Source organism: Ambystoma mexicanum, chromosome 12 (genome assembly GCF_040938575.1).
Source record: "Ambystoma mexicanum isolate Mex_15411 chromosome 12, UKY_AmexF1_1, whole genome shotgun sequence".
NCBI classification, from domain to species: domain Eukaryota; kingdom Metazoa; phylum Chordata; class Amphibia; order Caudata; family Ambystomatidae; genus Ambystoma; species Ambystoma mexicanum.
Genome location: NC_090936.1, coordinates 792,239,613 through 792,265,659, shown reverse-complemented (window position 1 = coordinate 792,265,659; position 26,047 = coordinate 792,239,613). Strand labels below are relative to the sequence as shown.

Below are 26,047 nucleotides of genomic sequence, written 5' to 3'. Positions count from 1 at the left end.
TTATGCCTCTCCAATCACTTTCAGTGTAGTGCGTGCCATTGATATCGCCCCATTAGGCATGCTTTCGGTAGAGTTGGCTCTTATGCTTCTCTCACCCTTATGCATTTCCTTTCCACATACGTGGCCCCGCACACAAAAGGGACAATAGTGTTCTGCTGTAGTACTGGGTCTAGGATTGTGACCGCACAGGGTCGAGGACGTCCGCACTGACCAGTGACCCACCGTTCCTCCACCCTCTCCTCTGTGTCTTCTTGGGGCTCAGCTGTGTTTCCCGCCTCGGGCTCTTGCCCAAGTGGCCCGCTGCACACCCGGTCCTTGCGCTGCACACTGTGTGAAAAATAATGTGAGGACTGAGCCACAGGGTGTACTTTGGGTGGCTGCCTTATTACAGGCTCTTCCCACGTTGTCGTTTCAGTTGATTTATGCTGTATAGCTGAGCATTCATGGCAATATGCTAATTACAGGCAGGGCCCCCGCTTGTGTTAGTTATGTCGCCCAAGGGCAGAGTCGCTACTCCTAGCGGTTCCCACATACCTGTTGGTCTGTATGGGGGGGAAGGGGGCTCCCTCAACACGGTGGCCGCCAGGGAATGGAGGTCAGTTTCAATTTTCTACCCACTGGATGTCGGCGGCGCGAGTTTGTCGCGCCTGCAGAGGATGAAGTCTGCTTCTCACAGCCGTTTCTGTGGCACTTATGCCAACCCTGTGTCACAGGGCCGCTTGCGAGGCCCTGGCGATCCTGTGCCCCGCTGTCGGGCAGCTTCGTCCTGGGGCACTTGGAGCAGCCCCCACGGGGGAGGAAGGACTGAAGGTGCGCAGCTGGTGGGGGAGGGGGAAGCGTTTCAGGCCCTTGGACCCTGCCTGGGAGACCTGCAGGCACTTCACCACGGTTTTACATCGGAAATGCAGGGCAATGCAAAGTCGTTCGGGCGTCCCCTGATGCTCCACAGTCTCTGCGACCCTGCACATAGCAGCTCGTGTAGGTACGTTCCCTGGTACCGCATGATTAATGAGAGGATTTATTGTTCACGGCGCAGCTACTCGCTCAGGTGGCAATCACCATTGGCATCCGACAGCACCCCGCGACTACACTTGTAAAGGAAGAATTGTATGAAACTGAGACGAAGATGATTAATAACGAAGGCAAAGGACTTCAAGAGGTTGAGACAGAAAGCCAGAGAGATTACGGTATGCTGGGGAAGTCCCACGGTTATGTCACCTCTGTAAGGGGAGGAGACTGAGAATGCAGAGAAGCCCGCAAATTGGATACCGGCTGACGAGCCAGAGACTAGGTGGTGGACGCACAGCATCCTATCGGCTGGAGGGAGAGAGGATGAGCAAGTGGTGGCAGGTCCTAGCAATCGCACTGAGACCTCTACGCAGCTGACACCGTGTAACAAACCGGCACTTGGGATACCGAAAAGCCATCTCAAAGGAAGATGCAGAGAACAGGAGGTCAGAAGAGGAAAAGGGCTTGGGATGGTGAAAGAGAAAATCTGAATGAAACGGAAACCTGGTGACGTTATCCCTGACTGAATCGGGTAACTGGGTAAACGGGAGACGCGGGGAAGTGATTGAAAATCATTATATGAACATGTATACTCATCCCAGTGCAAGTACTGAGAATATACCAGTGAGAAGAAAATGGAAAGCAAATCATGATTTGCTTTCATGATTGTCCCAGTTAATATACTGAGAATATATTAGTGAGAGAAGTGAATTAGTTATTATAAAAATATTCATAACCCTAACTCTACACCTTCCAGTCAAGACAACCAGGAAATAAAGTGGAGGAAAAGAGGAGTGAAAGAAGATCAGAGTACACTTATCAGTTGAGATGATAAAAACCCAATTGTGATGACAAGAGAAGTAAAAAGGAATAGTTATGAGTAATCCTACTCGTTGCAGTCAAAGTGAGAAAAGCATCATCATTCAACGAAAGGAACATAGGAGCAAAAGTCTTGAGTAAGGATAAAGAAACCTATATCTTAAAGGAAATAAAACATACAGAGGCTAGAAACCATGACTATAATAAAAGAGAAAGAAACCTAATTAGAGTATCACAGAAAGGTTGGATAACCCGTAACCTGGGATAAGGGATGAATAAATATTGGAAATAGAATTAAAGAAGAAAGTAACCAACAACTAAGACACTGATACGAGAAAGGATATTGGTACTGAACCAAGGAAGCCACATGTTGAGAAGAATTGTGTGATCTAGTTAAAGAAGTCAAAAAGAACTATTTGACGATTAGTTATTAAATATAACTTTGCGTGGAGCAAGAACCTAGGAGAAGGGAGACATTCTCCTGTCATTAGTTAAATAGTAGGGTCAGTTGGGGTTAGTTTGTGACATTGGACAGATTCTTTTAAGGCATTCACTGACTGATGAGCACCTTAGTTTGTTACGTAGGTAATACCCTATAGATGTAGGGAAAGATGTGTTAACCTTTTTCTTTAATAATTCCACATTAAGAAATGTCTAACAAGAATTTGTGTCAATTTTCTGACCCGCCACTGTAGGCATAAATGTCCCACTCTGGATGACGTAAGCAAAACTAAATGGTGATGCCTGGAAGGTTTTGAATCAATCATAAATACAGGGACAGCTCTGGGCAACAGATGCCTCTCTGGAAGGCTGGGGAGCCCACCTCCATGTCAAGGGGCTGTGTTCAGTAAAAGAGAAACGCTTGCACATAAACGTTCTGGAGCACCAAGCTGTCGATTCCTCAAGTCTTTTCTTCCTCCGCTGAAAGAGAAAAAAATCTGGATTTACAAAACAATACCACAACAATGTTCCAACAACAAACAAAAGGGGGAGACCAAATAGGCTCTTTCCTTGGAGGCTCAGAATCTATGTAAGTGGGTTATCAGCTGCATCATGTGCCTATTCCCATTTCACCTAATGGGAGTGCAATACACAATGGCCGACTTATTGAGCAGCCATCTGGCTGCATGCCACTGGTGGGGAATTGAAACCGGACTGGGTAGTTTTTGTCTTCAAAATATGTGGAGAACTCTAGATGGATCTACTTGCCACCCCAGACCAACACCAATGACATTGTTTACCAGCAGGTTGTATCATTTAAGCAGCCTATGGTAGGCGTTCCCTAGCCAGCGGAGGCACAGGTTTCTCTAAGTTTTTCCTCTACCGCAATCCCATAACTTGGAGGTGGCAGGTCTGACGACCAGCCGAAGGAGTTTTCCTGCCTTTGTGAATCTGAAAGATTCCAACACTGGGCACTGTAGTTAAAGGTAGGTGTTTGTTTTTCGCAGTAGCTCAGGCCATGCCAGTTGTACCACATTTTTATTTCTGGCATAATAAATTAAATAAAACAAATTTAAATGGTGATGTGTTCATTTAATTAGAAATAAGTGACATTCTGCTTGACTGTCAAAGGCTCAGATTTAAAGCGGATGTCAAAATGGGGATGTTAAAGCAATAAGAAAAAAAATATATGTTTCTGCTCATCCCCTGTAGTACCATAATCATCCCAGTATTGTTTATGGCTTTTTGTACCTGCTGCCAATGTGCCTTGGGTGTTCCACTATCGAAAGTGTGTTTTATAAATGTCCGTATTTTCTCCGAACAGGGTGTCACATTGACTGATCTTCAAGAAGCCGAAAAGACCATGGGAAGGAGTCGCCCTAGGACAAGAGAACAAGAAAATGAAGAAAAGGAAAAGCAAGACAAAGAAAAACAGGAGGACAAGAAAGAATCTGAATCTAGAGAAGATGATTTCAGGCAGAGATATTCAAGAACAGATGAGGTATTTGGTGCCTCTGTATCAATGCTGTCAGTTTGTAGTCTTACAGTTGAGTTGCTGGGTATTAAATATGTATTGTGCTTTCATCTATACTCTTAGGTTATTCAGCTGCGGATAACATCTTTATTAGAATATTCTTTTCACTGCAGATGAGATTGGCAAAAACTTGGCTCCCAATTCAACCCCAACGTCAGGTGCCTGCAACTTATTGTTCCCCAGATTTTTTGGACTCCATCTCCTCTGATTCCCCAATAATGATTATGCCAGCTAAGCCTGATTTTATGTGGGGGCGGTGGGGGTTATTCCAAAATATATGGCGAGCCAAAGGAGATTGCAGACATCTTCCCTAGGGTCTACACATTAGTCCTTCCTAGGGTCTGCACATTAGTCTTTCTTGTCGCCTGCTGCCTGCTAGACTTTCTTTGCTTAACTCTGCTAATCGTCTGTATTTCAAACATCATTCTCGTACCCTCCTCTGTTGGTTACCACCTATGCCTTTAATGACTGGCTTCAAGTGATTACGCTCGTCATTTGCAGTGCAATTTCAGACACATGGCTGCCTTTGGGCCTGAGCACCCAATGTCTGACTGGATCCTTTTTAGACCTGCTTATTTTTAAATCTGAAAATACTCGCTGCATTTCCTTTTCCACTAACCAGGTGTTTTGTTTTCATCTGAAAATCAACCCAATAATTGCTCTATGAAGAGGGGTCTGGTTGGTGCTAGGAATAGCCCAGTGGTGATGTTGAGGTGTAAACACATGGGGCATACCTTTGAGGTGCTGTATAGCCTAATTCTGTCAGACCTTGCCCTGAGGTCTCCACTATGACTAAATATACTGAAACTTATCCCATGCAACTTCAAAATCCAAAGCTGCTGTCTGCCATATGTTTCCCAATAAAGAGCCATATAGCGAAGGAATATTGGGGATGTGGCAGAAGTTCTACTAGAGGTAGCCTGTTCCAGTATTGCAAATTCTTGTATATTCAGCGACCAGAAGATTACTACCATTATTAGGCACAATATGCTTTAGGTCGGGTTTGTTGGTGGGAGGAGTGGTGCCTCTCTGCCACTACAACCAAAGTAGTTTATGTCTGTGTAGGCCCAGGATAAGGCAGTATTCCAGCTTTAAGACAAAATTGGTGCTTCCCAAGAACCTCTGCTGGTTTGGATTTAAATGTACCAAAAGAAATGCTATCAAGCCTTGTTTTTCCAGTTCCTTGTTTCTTGACCTTGGCAGTTTTGTTGGTACATAGGAATAACATTTTTCAACCCAGTTTTTACCCCCTCCCGCTCATCTGCTATAGAGTGGTGCTATGGCTCTTTCTGGTTGTGCATTGCCTTTGGACTTCCCTTTGTAGGCTGATTTCATATTGCATGCACCCCTGGTGCTGGGCCCTCCCAGAGCAGGGAGTCGGCAGGCCATTTGTTATGTCCTATTGTTTCATCCGGGTCATTGCCTTGCCCATGTGTAATAGAGTTAAGTACACTACTAGTGCTTACATTTGTGCCACTAACTACCACCTATGTGGAGATGACCCCAGTGAGGTACATGTGGTGATTCTAAGGAGATAGTTTCCTCTCCTGGGAGGGGGGGGCACCCCCTTTGGGTTCTAGACAGGTGAGCCTGCTACGGCACAGGGTAACTGGGATCCCTCAGGTGACCCCTCTCGAATGCAGAAGCCACAGAGTGAGCGGGGAGGGAACGGAGAAGCCCCAGGGTGAGCGAGGAGGGAACGGATAAGCCCCATGGTGAGCGAGGAGGGAACAGAGACACCCAAGAGTGAGCGGGGAGGGAAAGGAAATGGCCCAGAGTGAGCGGGGAGCGAAAGAATGAGGAAAGAACGCCAAGGCCCCAGAGTGAGGGGGGGCAAGAGAGACTGAAAGGACTGTGGTGGATCAGCAGGACACCGGCTCTTAAAGGTCATCTTTTAGAATTACTTTATTAAATGATAGTGTGAAAACCTGTCTATCCCTATTCCCTACCTTTTTACTAACCAAGGTGCTCGTCCGTCGTCTTGTAACATCCAAGAAGAGTGAGTCTACTGTCTAAACACTAATACTATCTGACCCTACCAGTAAGTTGAATCCAAAGCCATGTGAATGTCTCTTTTCCTGCAGGTGCTTTTTATACTGTTCTCTTGAGTCTCAAAATGCAGAAGGAGTGGGAGGGAACAACAACTTTCCTTGAGTCTGGTTGGTTTTGCCAGTTATTTCTCATTAAAGCTTCTTGGACCACCTTCTCCTTATTTTCTGTCTGTCTTATATACCATTTATTCACTTTGTACTTCGGGTTAACATCCCTTCTTACCAGGATAATGCTTAATTTCTGTGAATGCTGTTTATCATACAGGCTTCTCAGCCTTCCTCACCTCCCTTGGAATGTTTCAATTTTTCTTACAAGTCTCCTTCTCTCTCACAGGATTTGTTCGTATTCTCTCTTGGTCATTTTGGTAGTTAACATTTAGCAACAAATTAGCATGGGGTCTGGCATGGATTCACATGCTCATGAATATTCCCCGTCGTCCGGCTGGGAATCCTCGGTAAAAGGAAAAAAAGTTTCACTTTCATTTACAAACTGTCTTTCTCCTATAAAGCAATCACTGAGCTCTGGGCCATACTGCCCCCAGCCAATGACTGCCCTCTCCCTAAACCCCTCCTTTGACAGCCATCTTCAGATTTTTACTGCACGTTCAAGTTTTGGGAGCCCTCGTGTTTATCTTAGAGCTTGCTGCGTTTTTCGTGCTTTTTGGCTAGGAAAACCCGATTTTTGTTCAAGCCTGTGTGCTCCATCGTTTATTCATCTGATTAACGGGGATCTGATTTTCGGCATCTTTCATCGCCCCTCAAGGGCGGAATCGGCATGCGTTTTTTCTTGGAAGTTTCCAGAAGGCCATCGGGCCTACACCGCGTGCCGGGTCATGACACAGGAGAAGGATGGGGCTTCCCTTTTCAAGATCTGCACTGGCTGCGGTTTTCGGAATGTCTTCATGGAGGACAAGCATTCCCAGTGCCTTTATTGTCTTTGTCCCAGGCACAAGGAAGAGAATTGCAAGATCTGTCGTGGCTTTACCAAACGCACTATGAAGGATTGGCACATCAGACTGCCAGCGTGGCTCAAAGCCCAGGGCCTCTACCCCGTGTGGTTCACTGGGGCATGCCTCATCCGGATCCAGCCAGCCAGGGTGGGCTTCTAAGTCCTTTGAGGTGTTAAGGATTTCAATCATGCGACACACACCTTGGTCTCGACCTGGTATGCAGCGCACAACTGAAATGCTTATCTCTTTCTATTGTATAGATTAAATATTGAGATGGTACACCACTCATATCACACACCCTTTTCAAATACCCTGGTTCACAATGGACCATGAACCAGGCTGGTTGATAAAATAGAATATTTATTTATTTAAACATTCAAAAGAAATCCTACACGTTTTAATAGGGAGCAGCAATCACCAATGGGGTGATTACAATGAGAATGTGAGCAATGCATAGGGTTTACCCTTCTAGTGTAACATATATACAGCACAGCGGAATAGGAGCACTTTTTGATGTAGGAAAGATAGCACCTAAGTTAGGATTTCCCCCTGCAATGTTCCCTCAACGCATAAATAATCAATTCCGAGTGGATAAACAGAAGCAGCAGGTAATCAGGAAGAAGAAACGGGAAACGGAATCCAAATCTGACCTTCCCTCCCCAAATAAGATTTTAAACCCCTTGCAATGTTATAAAATGACACTCGGAAATGCACAAATAATGAATGTGTTAAAAAACTTGAAGCAAATATAATTCATCACTAAAGCAGCAATGCAAAGACGCTAATAAGCACAAGGAATGAATTACCAAGAGCACACAGTTCGAAAATGAGTGGAATGTTTAAAACAGATGGCAGCAAAATGACGCACGTAAAAGTTGCATTTTTTCAATTCCCGCCTTAAATTACCGAAACGATTTTTGGGTTGGGGAATAGAGGTCTATCCCAGGGACACTCTAGAGTTGAAAATAGGTCACTAGCTATGAGTTATGCAAGATTAAAAAAGGTGCACTTACAGTACAATGAAGGTGTGAAATAGGAAAGGAAATCAGTTGTGACAAGAACAATTTTACTTTAAATTAGAGCATTCAGACTAGACCACCAAAGATGGACACAGTGAGATCCAAGGTTGATTCGAGAGTTCAACCCTCTCAGCCCAGCGCCCAACCTTGGAGGAAACCAGTCCGATCACTCGAAATATGACTGATGGCATAGGATTACTGAAGACAAAATTGAAAAGAGAGATGGCGCTAGCACAAGAAATCAAGGGCAGGGTTGCACGGATAACTCGGACAGTTTTACAAGTTATCAGGATAAGGATAGGATGACTTAGAGAGTGGGATAAGGACAAAGGCTAGACAAGGTATGCTATGGATTTCTATGGGTTGGTGATTTATACTTACAGTCCACTTTTAGTTGTGGGATTTTTTTGACCGTCAATAGGTTCTGGTCACCACACGGCAGCACGCCTGGCAAACATCTGGGCAGTTTTGGTCAGCGGATGGCAAGGACAGCGGGATGGCGATTCTGGTCACTGGATGCCAAAGGACAGCTGGATGGCACAGATACCTCAGGCTGCAGTTAGTGGTATCAGGATGCTTCCCAAAAACACCACAGCTTTCCCCTTTGGTTATTTTGGAATTTTAGTGGGATTTCAGAATTGAGGCTTTGCTGGGATAGGATCAGCAATGCTCAGGTTTTTGCAGGGGGCCCTGGAATAGGCTCAGCAATGCTTTGGCCTTGTAGTTGGAATCTGGACTCAGCAGGATGAATGGGACAGGAACGTCAGGAAGAGTCTCTAGTGTCTTGTCAGGGTCACTTATTTATAATGCATAGTGACCTCATCAAAGTATATGGCTGGGGCAGGCTTAACTAAACACGCCTCTAACAACTGGATTGGACAAGGGAGATAGTCTCCGCCTCGCTCTTAGCTGGTTGGATTTCCAGAAAATGTCAGATTTATGATGCGAGTTTTACAATGTCCAAAACCTCTCACAATTACTTTAAAATCTATTTTTTCCCCTAAATGGCACCTTCATACAATGGAAACATCTAAACACTTACATAAGCAGGTTACATATGTTATGCAGCACATAGCGGTCCAATCCTCCAGTTTGTGAGATCTTGTTTCGCCCGTCTACCAGTTTTTCATGCTTTTCAATGGGATTTCTATTACTCAAAATTCTATAACTTTATACATGGGTGTGGATTATCATAAGGGATGTATGTACAAAAATGTGCATTTACAACATGGATGATTTTCTTGTAATCCTCAATACTTTGCCATTTCTATTCCCAAAGTGTCAGTGAATTCTACCATGTCTTCAATGAAAGCCCATAAAATCATATTTAAACTATAACATTTTCACATTTTTACAAATGCTTGCTGCAGAGATAAGTCTTTCAAGTTTATTTATAAAAGTCTTTGAAAGCAAATGGCAGTCCTTTGTCTGTCACTGGACCATTTTTTTCTTTCTTCAGCTGCCACCAACTGTCACTTCAGCCCTGTGTGGGGTGGGAGTTCCCAGTTTGATTGAAGGTTTTATGGCCACCTCCACTTCACAGGTTAGTGTCCCAGAACTTCTAATGTCCCAGCCTGGAGCACAGACAAATGTCTGACGAGCGTGTGAACTTTCTTTGTCTTGGTCCATTCAAAGTTTTCCAAGCTAGCAATTATCACTTTCGTGTCCTAGAAGTTTATGGTTGCTCCCTTCCTTGGGGGGGAAGCCTTAGCTCTGCCAACTAGAATTTTTGGACGGTTGCAAAATCTAGCCAAGTCGGTTTACAACCTTTATTTTCTTTTATTTGGTCCTGAATAAAAGAAAAACAAGCCTGTGGAATAAAAATTGCCCAAATATGTTTCACAGCAGCCAACCCCTTCTCATTGCTAGGCACAGACGAGCTTTCATTCAACAGATTACTTTTCCTTTAAATCGGGCATTTATTTTTCTTTGGTTTGCAAAGCCCATTTTACACATGTGGTGAAAACTGCTTGCATTTCCTTTCAAATTCGATTTTGCCATCTGACTTCCCAATATTGTCCTGCAGCCATAGTTAGTTTCTTGAGTGCCAGGGTTTTGTTTGAAGCACAGATGTATAGCCTGGGCATGGCAGGGCCTTTATTAATCACAATGGTTTAAGGAAGGACAGATGGAAATGGCGTCGGCAGCGTTAATTTAAAGATGAAAAAAGTTTCCCTTTCAATGGGGATTTTGGGGTTTTCAGCAAAGCAGTGATGCCTTTTCACTTTCTTCCTTTTGTATATGTCGGAACACACTGGCACGCTCTTTCAGTGTGTCCCCTTGTTCCATCCTGCCCAATGTATGCTTGGCAAGAAGGTGCAGCCATCTTTTTGTTGCTGCAAAACAGTTTGGAGGCCATGGTGCTCACAGGAGCCAGTGCAGCTATTTTGCTGTTTCTGCGCAAATGCAGTTTGGTGATGTGGGGAAATACTGTTGAGTGGGTCAATATATCCCACAGAGGGCCCTCCATCCGTGGGGGCCCAAGACCAGGCCAAGCACTGCGAGTGCGCTTCTGTTGAGGTCGCCGCACAAGCAGGTCCAGTGACGGCCAGGGCGCGTTCATCATCCCCCATTTGCCTGAGTCTCCAGCCATTGCTCCACGTCTTCGTCGAAGAGAAGGTCCGCTACCCCAGGGAAGCTGCTCGAGAAACCGGAAAAGGCCAAGCAACAGGACAAGTTGTCTGACCTGTCCCTGTAGGCCCGGGTGATGCACGTTAAGTCGTCCTCATCCATTGAGCTGGTGGCGGCCGCCCTTCCGAAGGCGAAAGGGGCTGACCCCGTCCAGGGTAACCCTATGGCGGCCAGGGTGGCTCTTCCTCAAAAGACCCTGGAAAAGAGGATGCTGTCGCTTAGCCAAAGACAGACCCATTAGGACCCAAAGAAAGGGGGGGTGGGAAAACTCCAGGGCACAGATATTTCTTCTTCCAACATGGAGGACGAGGCTTCCGTCCACTCCATCTCAGATGACTTTGGGAATCACAATGTCGAGGAGGTAGCCGCCGCCGGAGGGGATGGCGGTGATGACATTGATGTCGTTGATGACATCATAGGTGCTGGGCCCAGCAACCCTACTCCCCAGGCACATCCCAGAGATCTGTCGCATGACATCCTCTCGACCCTCCACACGTTGATGTCAGATACAGAAGAGGATGCTGATGGCACAACCAGCGATGACCCAGTTAACACCAGGGCCACCACCGTCGAATCAAAGGAGGAGGCAACCTATGCCTCCGCTCCAGCCGCCACTGCCCTGCCCCCATAGGGATACTGGCACAGACAGTGACGACAGACAGGAGCATCTCTCCGCCTCCAAGGGTTTCTCCGCCAGATGAATTGGGTTCCTTCCACTCCATGATCGCACAGGCATCAGAACTCTTCCAGGTCACGCTGGAAGAAACGAAGGAGGGCTTTCTGTATTAATGAAAAGGAAGACCATGCTGTCGGTGCCACTCCTGGATGACGTCTGGGATAAGGGTCTGGTGCTGCTGAAGAACCACGCCTCAGCCCCGGGTGCCAGAGTCTGCACCCAAATGTCTGCGGTCACAGCCATCACCAGACTCGGTGGTCTTGGCGGCTGCTCGGAAGAAGTCGTCCAACTAGTCCTACTCAACCTCTGATCCCCCAGACAGCGAGGAGAAGAAGTTGGACTCTGTGGGTGGAAAGGTCATCTATTCAGCGCCAAAGACGGTCAAGGCGGCGAATGCTTTAGCCATCCTGGCCAGGTACGACCAGGAGGTTTGGTACAAGATGACCCCGATTCTGGATTTCTTCTCTGGAGGACAAACGGGTTTCTCCAGCATGGGGTCTGGCATGGTTTCACATGCTCATGAATATTCCCCGTCGTCAGGCTGGGAATCCTCGGTAAAGAAAAAACCAGTATCAGTTTCGTTTCTGATCTGTCTTTCGTAGTAGTAACCAATCACTGATCTCTGCGTCATACTGACCACAGCCAATGACTGCCCTCTACCTAAGCCCCGCCTCTGGCAGCCATCTTCAGATTTTTACCGCACGTTCAAGTGTTGGGATCCTCGTGCTATTGCTCTTGAGCGTTAGTGCTATTTTTTCACGTTTTTTTCTCAAAACCTTCGATTTTTCGGTCAAAAGAGCCTCAAGCTCCACCGTTTCTTCATCCGATCATCGGGGACCAGTGTCGGATTCGTCTACGCCCCTCAAGGGTGAAGATTTCGTCGAGCCACGCTTTTGGAGGACTCCAGAAGTTTCTCAGGCCCATCTCGGACATGGCCCAGGAGAAGGGAAGCTCGACGCCCGGAAAGCTGTTCAGGGTCTGCCCTGGATGCCAGCTTCAGAATGTCTTTAAGGAGGACGAACACTCATTTTGTCTGTACTGCCTACATGAGGACAAGACGCACGTGGAGAAGGACTGTGCGTTTTGCGGCAATATGTCGGAGCGGACCATGAAGGACCGCCATCAACGTCTCGCCAACTGGCTGGAAGGGAAGAGCCCGTCAGGCGAGAAGAAGAAGAAATCCGAGCGGTCTTCTAAGACCTTTGAGGACGCCCCGGCGACGGGGGTCCAACACAAGGCCAAGCACCGCGAGTCCGCTGGCACCGGGAGCGCCGAACGGTCGGGCTCTACGGGCGCCAGGCAGGGCGCATCCTCCCCGGCCCCATCAACCACGAGCCAACGCTCTGGTTCGGGTAAGAGGAAGGCCGAGCACCCGGCGAAGCTCCTGGAGAGGCCCCGGTCGAGCTCGAAGGCCCCATCGGAGGGAGAGCGAGGCAGTGACCCTCCCCCCCCAAGGAGAAGGCAGTGAGCGCACCTAAGATGGTGAAAGCCTTAATCCATCCAGCCAAGGCCTCTATCGAGACAGTCGCGACGGCCCTGGCTCAGCCTGTGGAGGCTACACCAGTGGTGGCGACCTCGGAGCTCAGAGTCTCCCTGCCACCGCGGAGGGAGTCCTCTTTTATGCCCATCGACAGGACCCCCGTGAAACCTCCGACGGAGAAGAAAAAGGGGGGGGCAGGAGGTCGTTGTGGATTCGGCCTCAACCTCTGAGGAAGAGATGATCGAAGTCTTAAGCCACGGCGTTGGCGTGGAAGAAGACCAGCCTGTCGGGAGGGACCCCGACGTGGGAGACGACGATAACGTCGAGGGTGCCGACGGGGCCCCTGACCGCCCGTCGGAATCCCCTCAACCAGTGCCGCAAGACAACTCGGCGGCCATTTTGTTGGCTATACAGTCCTTATGCTCGGAGATAAGGACGAGACTGCCGTTACCACCAGCGGAGGAACCGCTCCCGACGGGGGACCCAGAGCCAGGCCCTTCTGGGAGCCCTCCCCCCTAAGAGAAGGATTCATCCTCCACCTCCTTTTCAACCATCGCGCCCTGTTCAGCCCTCCTCCCCGTCCACGACTCGTGGGGATGATACGGGGACTGACACGGCCGCGACGGGTACGGACGACTAGATTTACGACGAGGATCTGCCGTCGTCACCTCCCACCCGGGCTTCCCCGCCCGACGAGATTGGATCGTTTCACTCCATGATCGCCAGGGCATCCAAGCTTTTCCAGCTCTGCCCGGAAGAGAAGAAGGAAGGTTTCCTTTATCAACGGCACGAGGCCAAGAGGAAGACGGTCCTCTCCGTACCTCTACTGGATGATATTTGGGATGAGGGCCTCGCCCTCCTCAAGAACCCATCCATGACGCCGGCTAGAAGGGATCGGTACGAGAAGTACCGGGTCCCGGACGCGGCCCTCTTGTGCCTTCGGGCACAGCCGACCCCGGACTCGGTCGTCTCCGCGACGGCTAGGAAGAAAGCGGGGGGGGGCGCGGCCTCTACGTCGACCTCCCCGCCGGACGGCGAGGGAAAGAAATTGGATACGATGGGACGCAGGGTCATCTCGTCTGCAGCGACGACGATTAAGGCGGCCAACGCCTTGGCTATCGTAGCCCGCTACGACAGGGAGTTGTGGTACAAACTGGCCCCCCTGCTGGACTTCCTACCGGACGACAAGAGGGCGGATGCCCTAGAGATCTTGCAGGAAGGAGAGGTGGGGTCGGACCACGCCATTACGATTGCGACGGACATCGCTGACACTGGATTTCGCCAGTTGGGCAACGGCGTGTGCCTTAGGCGGCGTGGAAGGCTCAAGGCTACTGACTTCCGTCAGGACGTGCAGACCAGAGTCTTGGACATGCCGTTCGACGGAAACAACCTGTTTGGGAAAACAGTGGACGATTCCCTTCAAGCCATCAAGGCAGACACGGAGACGGCCCGGGCTCTTGGGGTTCTCCAGCAACGGCGGCCGCCCTTTCGGAGCGGCGGAGGCAAACAGGGTGCCTCCAAAGGTTCCGGCGGCGGATTTTCCACCTACCGTCAAGCGGCCCGTTGGTCATCGCAGGAAGCTTACAGGGGACGAGGCAAGTCAGGCGGTCCCCGCCGTCGTCGCCAAGGAGGTCAAGGCGGCAAAGCCTCGTCGAAGCAGGACTGGACCAGCCGTGTGGTCGGGCCCCCACCGAAGCACCCCGGTGGGAGGCCGGCTGGCGAGCTTCGTCAGCGTGTGGGAGTCCATCTCCACCGACCGTTGGGTGCTGGACGCCCTAGCCCAGGGTCAAACGCTCGAGTTTCTAAAGAGGTGCCCGCGCGTCCCCCCTGTGGCCAGGAAAGAACATCACGTCCCTCAACTTCTCTTGGAGGTAAAGGCGATGCTCAGGAAGGGCGCTACCGAGCTCGGGGCTCCGGAGTTTACTCAAGATACTTCCTCGTGAAGAAGACGGGAGGATGGCGTCCCATCCTGGACCTACGACGACTGAACAAATTCATCAAGGCACAGAAGTTCCGGATGGTCACCCTCCAACACGTCCTGGGTCAGCTGGAGGAGGGCGATTTCCTGTCGTTGTTGGATTTGGAGGATGCCTACTTCCATATTCCCATCCTAAAGGGACACAAAGTTTCTCAGGTTCGTGGTCCAAGGGCGTCACTATCAGTTCAGAGCCCTTCCCTTCAGACTGAGGTCGGCACCCAGGGTGTTCACCAAGTGCCTCGCACCGGTGGCGGCGCAGCTGCACCGAGAGGGGATCCACGTCTACCCCTACCTGGACGACTGGCTCATCCGAGCGAAGACGAAGGAGCTCGCCGTGGAGCACACGGCAAGGACCGTCCAACTTCTCACGGACCTGGGATTCTCCATAAACTACGCCAAGTCACACCTGGTGCCCGCGCAAGACGCACTGTTTCTGGGAGCGAAGCTCGACACAGTGTCGCTTCTGGCCTATCCGTCGGAGGAAAGGACGAGGGCCATTTTGGGCAAGGTGCAGCGGATGCTGGTTGCGGACGCGGCCAGAGTGAGGTCCATCAAGTCCCTCCTCGGAATGATGTCTTCTTGCATTAACCTCATCCCCCTGTGCAGGCTCCGGATGCGCCGCTGCAGGAGTTCCTGGACGCGTGCTGGATCCAGACGACGGGCAGCTTCGAGGAGAGGATCACACTCGACGAGAGTTTCCGACGAGCGATCCGGTGGTGGGGCACCCGCGTGCATCTGACGGAGGGCATGGACTTCCAGACCCCCAGCCACCCGGAGACAGTGACCACGGATGCCTCCCTGGAAGGGTGGGGAGCGCACACCGAAAATCTGCACGCAAGAGGCCTTTGGCTCCCGACGGAGAAGTCCCTCCATATCAACGTCCTGGAGCTCCGTGCAGTGTTTTGGGCCCTCAGGTCCTTCCTTCCGTCCCTCAAGGGCAAGGTGGTGAGGATCTTCACCGACAACACCACCACCATGTTCTACATCAGGAAACGGGGCGGAACCAGGTCCCCAGCCCTGTCCAGGGAGGCGCAGGATCTGTGGCATTGGGCCGTCGCCCAAGGGATGTTTCTGGTGCTGTTTCATCTGGCAGGGATAAAAAACACCATCGCCGACTCACTCAGCAGGGAGCTGCGCTCGTGCCACGAGTGGGAACTACGACAGGATCTAGTGGACCGCCTCTTCCAACGGTGGGGCACACCCCAGATCGATCTGTTCGCAACGGCGACGAACTCCAAGTGCCGGAGGTTCGCCAGCATGGGCGATGCTTTCTCGTTCCTGGGAGGGCCTGTTTCTATACGCGTTCCCTCCATTGCCATTGCTGATCCGGCTCATCAACCAGCTCAAGAGGTCACGGTGCAGGATGATCCTCGTCGCACCTGCGTGGCCGAGGCAGATATGGTTCCCGGACCTTTTTGGATTTGTCAGCGTCCCCGTCAATCAAGCTGCCAGGGGAAGCGGATCTTCTCTCCAGGGAAGGAGGCGCCATCCTCCATCACGACCCGAAGTCGCTGAACTTGCAGGCCTGGCTCCTGCACCGTTAGAGTTTGGAGGATACGACATACCGGCCGACTGCAGAGAGGTTCTTGCAAAGGCCAGGGCGTCCTCAACTCTTAAATGCTACGGACACAAATGGAAGAGGTTCTCTGTCTGGTGCCACGCACAGAAGATTAACCCTCTACGGATTACAGCTCCCCAAGCACTGCCCTACCTACTGACACTGGCCAAGGCTGGACTGGCGCACGCGTCCTTCAAGATTCATCTTGCTGCGATCTCCCGATACACCAGAACCACGGGGCGGACGTCTTTGTGGTCTCATCGTCTGGTGAAAGAGTTCATGAAGGGACTGTTCAGATCGTTCCCGCCGGTGAAGGCTCTGGCCCCGGCGTGGGAGCTCAACGTGGTGCTGACCAAGCTCATGGGACCTCCGTTCGAGCCTCTGCACTCGGCTCCGTTGAAGTTCTTGTCGTGGAAAACAGCGTTTCTTGTGGCCATCACCTCCGCACGACGGGTGGGAGAGATCCAGGCCCTTTCCTGCAAGGCCCCGTACTTGACTTTTCACGACACGAGGGTAGTGCTCAGGACGCACCCCTCCTTCATGCCCAAGGTGCCGTCGGACTTCCACCTCAACGAACCCTTGGTGTTGCCTGTTTTCTTCCCGTCGCCTTCGTCGCCGGCTGAAAGGACTTTGCACTCGCTGGATGTGGCTAGAGCGCTGAAGTTCTACTTGGACCGCACAAAGTGTTTTCGGAAGAATTCACAACTCTTTGTGAACTTTGGACCTGTCAATCAGGGGAAGGCTCTCTCGAAGGCTTCCATTTCCAGATGGCTCTCCGGCTGTATCATGTACAGTCATCGGTTGGCAAACCGACCGCTGCCTGGCCGTCCGAGAGCCCATTCCACCAGAGCGATCGCAGCTACCACGGCGTTCCTATCTGATGTGCCCTTGCTGGACATCTGCAGGGCTGCTACATGGAGGTCGACGCACACCTTCACGAAATTCTACTGCGTCGATCGGGATTCCAGGGAGGAGTCCAGGGTCGGCCAAGCAGTGCTGCGCAACCTGTTCGCCTGAGGTGAGCCTGGTGAGGAGGTAAGATTTGCTTAATGTTGAGTTTGATGTAATGCTTAATGTTGAGCCTTTGCCACCTCGCGTGGTTGTGCATGTGTGTACTGCTATGTATTCTTTATTCATGAGCATGTGAATCCATGCCAGACCCCATGCTGGAGAAGGAACAAGTTACTTACCTGCAACTGTTGTTCTCCAGCATGGGTCTGGCATGGATTCACATGCGAACCCTCCCGCCTACCCCTCTGCGGCTCTTCACTTGGTCATACTGCCACTTCACGTGCTACCAAATACGAAGATGGCTGCCAGAGGCGGGGCTTAGGTAGAGGGCAGTCATTGGCTGTGGTCAGTATGACGCAGAGATCAGTGATTGGTTACTACTACGAAAGACAGATCAGAAACTAAACTGATACTGGTTTTTTCTTTACCGAGGATTCCCAGCCTGACGACGGGGAATATTCATGAGCATGTGAATCCATGCCAGACCCATGCTGGAGAACAACAGTTACAGGTAAGTAACTTGTTCCTTAGGCGATGGAGATCTTCAGGAAGGCGATGTGGCGTGGGCATGCCGTTCAACTGAGACAATCTCTTCGGTAAGGCTGTCGATGAATCTCTTCAGGCTATCAAGACTGAACAGACGGCCTCAGGCACGCTGCAACAGCACAATCTGTCCTTTCGTTCCTCAGGAGGGAAGTCGGGAGTTTCGCTGGAGGATCATCATCCTACCACCAACCCTCCCGTTTCACGACCCAGGAAGCCTACAGGGGTCGTTCCAAGGCATTCGGAGGTGGCCGCCGCCGTCTTCTTCGTCAAGGCTCCCATGGCGCGTGCCGGCCTCCAAGCAGGACTGAACCAGCCAAGACGTCTGGGGGGGGGAGGCCCACCCCTGTACCCCGACTGGCGAACTTTGTCAGCATGTGGGAAAACTTCTCCACCAATCGATGGGTGCTGGATGCTCTCGCCCACGGACACACTTTGGAGTTTCAGCAAAGTGTCCGTGGATACCACCGGTGGTCCGGCAGGAACACCACATCCCTCGGGTGTGGCTGGAGATACGGGCCAATGTTTAAAAAATGGGTGATAGAGCTGGTTCCAAAGCGACCCCGGATTTTACTCCAGATACTTCTTGGTAAGAAAGAAGACGGGGCTGGAGGCCCATTCTCGATCTACAGTGACTCCACAAGTACATCAAGTCCCAAATATTCCGGATGGTCCCGTTGCAACACGTGCTCGGCCAACTGTAGGAGGGAGACTTCCTGTTGTCGCTTGATCTAGAGGATGCGTACTACCGCCCCCCCCCCCCATTCACGGAAAACATTGCAAGTTCCTGCGCATCGTCATACAGGGAGATCACTACCAGTTCAGGGCTCACCCCTTCGGACTGACGTCGGCCCCAGACTCTTTATGAAGTGCCGGTCTCTGGTGGTGGCCCACATGCGCCTGCAGGGAATACGTGTTCCTATTCCTCTACGACTGGCTCATCCGGGCCAATTCAAGGGACATTGCCGTCGATCACACAGAGAGGACTGTCCAGCTGCTGACGGATCTGGGGTTCTCTGTGAACTTTCCAAAGTCCTGCTTGACTCCATCAGAGGATGCGCTGTTCCTGGGGGCCAGACTCTACAGTGTCCTGCCTGTCATCCCCCTCGGAAGAGAAGATAGCAGCCATTTTGGGTAAGGTGCAACGACTTTTGGCACTGAAGATCGCTATGGTGAGGACCAGCAAGTCGCTGCTCAGCATGTGTCGCTGATGACCTGATCAGGCTCTGCAGGATGCGGATGGAACCCCTCACGGAATTCCTGGATGCCTGCTGGATCCAGGTGTCCGGAAGCTTCAAGCCCAGGATTGTGCTCAACGAGGAGTTCCGTTGAGCGATAAGGTTGTGGGGCGTGCGCTCCAACATCGCTGGGGGCACAGACTTCCAGAGCCCCCCGTACCAGGAGCCTGTCACGATGGATGCTTCCCTGGAGGGGTGGGGAGCCCACATGGGATGTCTCCACGCCAGAAGCCTGTGGCTGCCAGAGGAAAAGGAGATCCACATCAACGTCCTGGAGCTACGGCCAGTGTTTTGGGCCCTCAAGTCTTATCTTCCGTCTCTCAAGGGCAAGGTTGTGAGGGTCTTCTTGGACAATACCGCCATGATGTTTTACATCAGAAAGCAGGGTGGCACCAGGTCCCCAGCACTCTCCAGGGCAGCGCAGGAGCTGTGGCACTGGGCTGTCGGCCAGGGGATGTTTCTTGTTCTTTTTCACCTGGCGGGAGTAAAGAACACTGTTGCTGACTCTCTAAGCAGGGAGCTGCGCTCTTGCCATGAGTGGGAGCTTCAGTGGGAGCTTCAGTAGGATCAAGGGGACAGCCTATTCCGCAGGCGGGGCAGACCACAGATCGACCGATTTGCGACGGCGACGAACACCAAGTGCCAGAGGTTCACCAGCAGGTTACCCCAGCCGGGGAGCATGGGGGTGGGGGGACGCATTCTCCTTCCGGTGGGAAGGCCTGTTCCTTTGTGTTCCTGCCGTTGCCACTACGATTACGAGTCACCAGTCAACTCAGACGGTGTCTGTGCAGGATGACCCTTGTCGCGAGCGTGAGTGAGGCAAATCTGGTTACTGGACCTTCTCAGCATGTCAGCATCCCCTCCATTCAAGCTTCCCGTGGTCGCAGATCTTCTCGCCAGTGAGGGAGGCGCAATCCTGCACCACGACCCAGGATCGCTGAAACTGAAGGCCTCGCTCCTGCAACATTTGAGTTCAGTGGTTACAAGCTGCTGGCGGACTGCAGGGAGGTCCTTGCCAGGGCGTTGTTGACTCTTAAATGCTACAGACACAAATGGAAGCGTTTCACGAATTTAGTATATACTGCTATGTATTCTTTATTCATGAGCATGTGAATCCATGCCAGACCCCATGCTGGCGAACAGTTGCAGGTAAGTAACTTGTTCCTTCTCTTCCAATTCCATTGATTTCTCTTTCAAGGTGGGTAATGATTCTCTTTCTTTCTATGTTTCTATAATGATCCTGTTTTCAAAGAATCTACCTCGGGGGTGGGTGGGGTGCAATCTGACCCCCGTTGCTGCCTAATATCTCAGCAAATATGTATCTCAGGATCTCGGTGACGGTGTGCATTGTGTTACTGGCAAATTGCTGTGCTATACACACACAAACATAACCTAATCTAAGAATAGACGCAAGACAAAATAACAAAGAAAACACATGAATCAATTCAACAATGTTTTTTTTATTAATGCACACTTCTGTGTGCATGATAAACAGTACTAGCAAAACATACTGGTTTCTATGCAAGCAATCTAATATCGATTATCCAGTCCTGCTGGATCTATCAATGGATCTATAATGCTGATAATGCAAGCCTAATAACAAACGCTAATAGCAAAATACATTTCGCAAGTGTCAGTATTCAGCATTCCTCTCCAATCCACATCACACTCTCTCTCTTAGAAAATCCCTGTCTGATCTCCCCTTCTATCAAACCAAAAGCTCTGTGTGAGTGTCTGTCCTAATTCCCCATTGCACGTGTCTTTATCAGTCAGTTAGGCCTCATACTCAATCAGTAGTACTCCCCTTTGCATGTGTAAGCTTCCCAATCTCAAATGTGCCCCACCTCTCTCCTCTCCAGCTCCCTTGCAGCCAACCACTCGAACTGCCTCAAGCCTCTGCCAGGGCCCAACTGATCTCCTGCCAACTGCTCCAACATCTCGATCTGCCCGCGATCTCTCCCAAGCTGGTCTGCCAAGCTGCATGCCAATCTCATACCAAGGCTGCATCTGAAACGCTTCTCAAAGTACATCTCCAAAAGCTTCCCAAACGCCTCTCTCTCTCATACCATCTACTGCTCACTTCAGGCTCCCAGTTATAGTGTCAATTCACGTCACTCTTTCTCCATGGTTACATGTCAAAACTCTCTTAGCAAGCATTTCTCTAAAACCAAGCGCCTAAAGGTCTGTTACGTCAATCTTGTTCTGTCCCCAGTCACTGTGTGTTTTAGTCACTGTGACCTTTGTACATCTTGACTTGTACATCCTATGGCCTTCTCCTGTCTGTTACAAAACACCATTCTCCCATTTCTCCATTCACTGAAATCCCTCTATCCGTGTCTCTCTCTGTGCAAAGCTCCTCACTCCCTGCAAATGCCCCCTCCTTCCTGTCTGCGAGCAAGCCAGGGATGCTGATAAGCTTCCTTCTTCGTTTCTACTCTGGCAAGAGTTGCGTCTTATCTCTATCTGTCTACCAGCCTCTGTTTACACATTCCTCGATTCACAGTGTACCATAACGATGTCTCTGCAGAACGAAGTGGGGCTGCTCTGTGTGTCTCTTCAGAATGGCTTCAGAATGCCAGCTACATGCATTCTCTAGTGCCTGACGCATTAACTCGCAAACCAAGCGCTATACCATGGATAAACGCATACTTCTAAGTGCACACATTCATGCATGTCTAATTACATACATAATAACATATGTCTAAACATGTATAAGCAAGGCACTTCATATAACAGTGCCTTTTTCTCTAGCAAACCAAATGGCTGAATAGGAATAGTGGATAACAAAATTCACTACTCAGAATGAATGATGGATAAATGAATCTCTAAATAAGTAATGAATTTCTAATAACATACCAGGCCTTGTCATATAATATCTTGTTTTACAATTCCTGCCTCGGTTCCCGTTCTTCCTGGGTTCCCAGTTACCTTCTCTTTGAGGTGGGAACGTCTCAGGTTTGGTTTTGCTTGAGCTAACCCCAGGCATGCTCTCTTTGTTCTTCTCCTCGCCGGCATCTTCGGCTGACGTGGGTCATCTTCTCTCCTGGTTTTGGTATTCCTCACTGGGGGGGCTGCGCCAGCTGTAATGACTTCCCCTCTGCGTTCTCTGTATTGTTAAATGGACAGCTTGCCCACCACTGGAATCTCGTCATGCCATCACTGCTACTCCAGCTATGGTCGGTCGAAGTCGTGTCTCCTTCAGCCTCAAAGCGGATATCTTCTGTTGCTGGGTCCCAGCACGTTTTGGATTTTGCGGGCTCCATTCATGTCCACGACCGCTCCTGCTTCACCACACAATCCTTTATCCTTTATCCTCCTCACTCTCTATTCCTTCCTGAGTTATCAAATACTCCTCCTTAAATCCACTCGTCCAAGTGGATTTAGGCTTTTCACTTAGAGCATGCTGTTTTTTTCTTTCGTGGGTGGCATATTTTCTAGTTACTGTAAGTGTCTACAATTGGACGTATTGGATATGAGAGTCTCAAATATGCCATTTACATGGCTTAGCTTTGGGAGTTCCTCACATTAATGCAAGTCCTTGCTCCTAAGTAGGAGTCCCTCCCGGTGAGGTCCCACTATCCTCAACCCCCTAGGGAGGGGCTCCCCTTGGGGAGAAGAGACAAGTTCCCTCGATTCATCACGGGACCCAGAATAGGCAGAGCAAGAAAGATGAGTCTCCCCGGAGGGAGAAGGGACTGTAAGAAACCTAGAGTGTGAAGGAAGACTAGAGACCTGTCTGGAGTCCTGGGAAGGCCTTCCAGCAGGATACAAACTATGGAATAATTGGAACTGCATGCAAAGACAAGTGCCTATGGTAATGAGACCAATGGGTGTGGGGTGGGTAGTCAGAAGCTAGCAGCTATGCCTTTTTTTGGGCAGTTCCCAAAGCATGAAGCTATTTCTTTTTAAGAGATGGGGGCAGGAACTAGGTTAGTTTAGGATTCTGAACATAGGACGTTATTTCTGTGTAGACCTCCTAATTAGCACCATTTTACTTGTTCTGCTTTAGTGTAGGGCTGGAGTTGTAGGAGTAAGGATTTCTTAGGCCTTCTTTTTTCTTTAATAAAAGTCCTGACAATCATGCCCCTGTGTCAGTCTCCTGATTCTGACCTTCAATACACCCAACATTTGTGATGGCTCCTAATCTAATTTCCTGTTTACACCTCCTAAAACCCATGCTCAGCTGACAGACTAGTTTAGAAATCTGAATTTAGGAAGGCTGTGCGTGGCCTACCTTACAGAACACATTAAATGGTGCCATTCATTCACTGTTTGTGGTTACTACAGCAATGACTCTGTCTGGACAGTTTTCCTAAAGTCCTACCAAGACTTCATAAAAACCATTTCGAATGGATTGTCTCCTCCCACGTATTCCTCATCTTTGATAGACTCCCAAAGCAGTGACAATTTGAAGACGGGAGTACTAATTAGATTTATCGTGAAAGGAATTAAGGACTGCTTTTGCAAAAAGACCTTGAGTGGAAGAGGAGTCCAAGCAGTAATGCTTAACAAAAGTATGAATTGACGCCCAAGTTGCAGCTGAGCAGATGTCAATTACAGGGACACCCCTTTGAAGAGCCGCGGAAGTTGTCATGCTCCTCGTGGAATGAGCTTGAGGCCCCTCTGGCGGGTCCTTTCCAGGAAGTCTGTAGCACTCTCCAATAGCCAGTGTGATCCACCGGGATATGGTATGTTTAGTTACTGCCAGGCCCAATTTAGGATCGGTATATCCCACAAAAAAGTTAATAATTGTGAAATGTTGCCATTTTAGCAAAATAAAAGCTCAGAGCCCCTTTTGGGTCCAGTCTATGCAGCCGCTCTTCCTCTATGCCCAAATGAGGAGGAGGAGGGTAGAAGGTTGGGAGTGTTATCTTCTGCGACAGATGGAAGTCAGAGACTACTTTCGGCAGGAATGATGGTTTAACTCCAAGGACTTTATCCTTATGAAATGTAGTATCAGGAGGCTTGCATGAAAGAGCATGTAACTCACCCCGCAGGCTGAGGTTAATGCCACAAGAAGTGCAGTTTTCAGAGTTAAAAGCCTTAACGGGCAGGAATGTAAAGGCTCAAAGGGTATACAAGTTAGAAATTTTAACACCAGGTTTAAATCCCAAGAAGCGACATGAAATGGGACTGGAGGGTACATGTTATTGAGACCCATCAGAAATGGAACAATTAAAGGTATTTTAAAATAGGAGACCTCTTCAGAGGAGCGCTTAAAAATGGAAGATGCGCCAGGTATCCTTTTATGGTTCCAATCTGGAGCCCCAGATTAGCCCGATGTAACAGGAAAGAAAGCCCCATAGGAGTGCCACATTGAAAATGGTCCACATTCTTGTCCTTGCACCGGTTAATGAATTTATTCCAACAACACTGGTACAAGGATTTGGTTGCTGGCCTTCTGGCCGAAAGCAAAATCTCCATTACGTCATCTGGGAGGTCCCAATCCTTATATCTCAGCCTCTCAGAAACCATGCGTGAAGGCTGAGTGTCTTGCCCTCTGGACGGAGAACCCGACCTTTCTCTTGCAAAAGAAGGTACTCTCTTTGTTGAAGACGTATTGGAGGGCAGATGGACATGTCAAGAAGGACCGGGTACCACGTCCTCCTGGCCCAATCCGGGGCAATTGGGATCATGGGTTTTCTGAACTTTCTTAACCTCCTGATTCCGTGAGGACTCACGGGGACTGGAGGAAATGCGTACAGGAGTGGAAATTCCCAGTCCACTACGAACGCGTCCCCTAGAGCTCCTCTTGGAGGAAATTCTCTTGAGCAGTACTGGTCGCACTTCTGGTTGAAAACCAGTCACGAAATGATCCACTTGAGGGGTTCCCCAGAGGGTGAAGATCGCTTGAAGGACTTCCTGAGCTAGTTTTCACTCGTGGGAGACTGTGCTCTGCCTGTTCACAGCATCCGCCGCCGTGTTCTGCTCTCAGGCTAGGTGAACTGCCGACAGAGAGATTCCTTATTGTATCGCCCAAAAACAGAGCTGCATTGCCTCTCTGCACAGTGGTAGGTGAACCTACACCTCCTCTCTTGTTGAGGTAGTACATGGCCACTGTGTTGTCTGTCCTTATCAGGACATTCTTTCCCGGTACAGAGGGCAGGAAGGCCTTCAATGCTAGTCTGATTGCTCTCAGCTCCAAAAGGTTGATGTGTAGTTTGGACTCTGATCGAGACCAACCACCGCCGATTGTCAGTTCGTTGGTGTGGGCTCCCCACCCTGTGAGTGAGGCATCCGTCACTACCATTATCTCCGGCCATGGTTGCCAAAAAGATTCTTCCTTGAGATGTCTTCGCAAAAGCCCACCAAATCAGGTCTTGAGGAACTGTGCTCAGAACTTGCAGTTGATCTGATATATTCCGTGAAAATTGGGACCACCGAGTTCTGAGAGCCCATTGAAGGGATCTCATTCTCAATCAGGCCTCTGGCACCAGGAAAATGCAGGATGCCATGAGACCGATCAACCTCAGAAAATCGAAGGCCGGAAGATGTTGTGTATTGTGGAATTTTTTGCTATTGTATGCTGAATGTGCTGGAGTCGATCAAAGATTAGGAATACGTGTGAGGACACAATCCATTAGAAGGAAAAAGTTACTTACCAACTGGTAACGTTCTTTCGACTGGATGTTCCTCCCACTTATTCCTCATCGCCCGTCCCAGCCTTTCCCCGCCATACAATTTACGTGAATTACACTCTGCGTTTCCGGAGAGCTTTGCGGTCTGGGGTACGACTGGCTAGTTCCTCGATTGATGGAACGAAAAAACACAACTGAAGCCAACGGGCGCTGCACAAGCTATTTATACTACTGATGACGTCAACAGGCCACAGGGGCCCTCGAGGGACATCGACGCCACAACATCGTGCAGAGTGCCCTTTTTTTTCCAAAGTAGCAAAGCTGGCGAGATACGAATATCAAAGATGAGGAATACGTGGGAGGAATATCCAGTCGAAAGAACGTTACCAGTTGGTACACTTGTTTATCTGAGGCAGTATATAAGCTCCACACTTAGTATAAGGCTGTCACACCTGAGGATGGGCTAGCATGATCAGAGCAGCCAGGCTTATCTTAGAAGTGGGAGAGAGGGCTGTAGCTTGGTACAAAGAAA

The 26,047-nt window shown here is 49.8% G+C and overlaps 1 protein-coding gene across 3 annotated transcripts in view; it reads left to right on the top strand.

The window, feature by feature from the left end:
* PPP1R12A (protein phosphatase 1 regulatory subunit 12A) overlaps nucleotides 1-26,047 on the top strand; it is a 2,468,713-nt gene that overhangs the window by 1,246,022 nt on the left and 1,196,644 nt on the right. For all 3 annotated transcript variants that reach the window (XM_069629290.1, XM_069629288.1, XM_069629289.1), the window contains one exon: nucleotides 3,593-3,769. In XM_069629290.1, coding sequence (XP_069485391.1) covers nucleotides 3,593-3,769 — 177 coding nt within the window. The remainder of the gene's footprint in view (nucleotides 1-3,592; nucleotides 3,770-26,047) is intronic.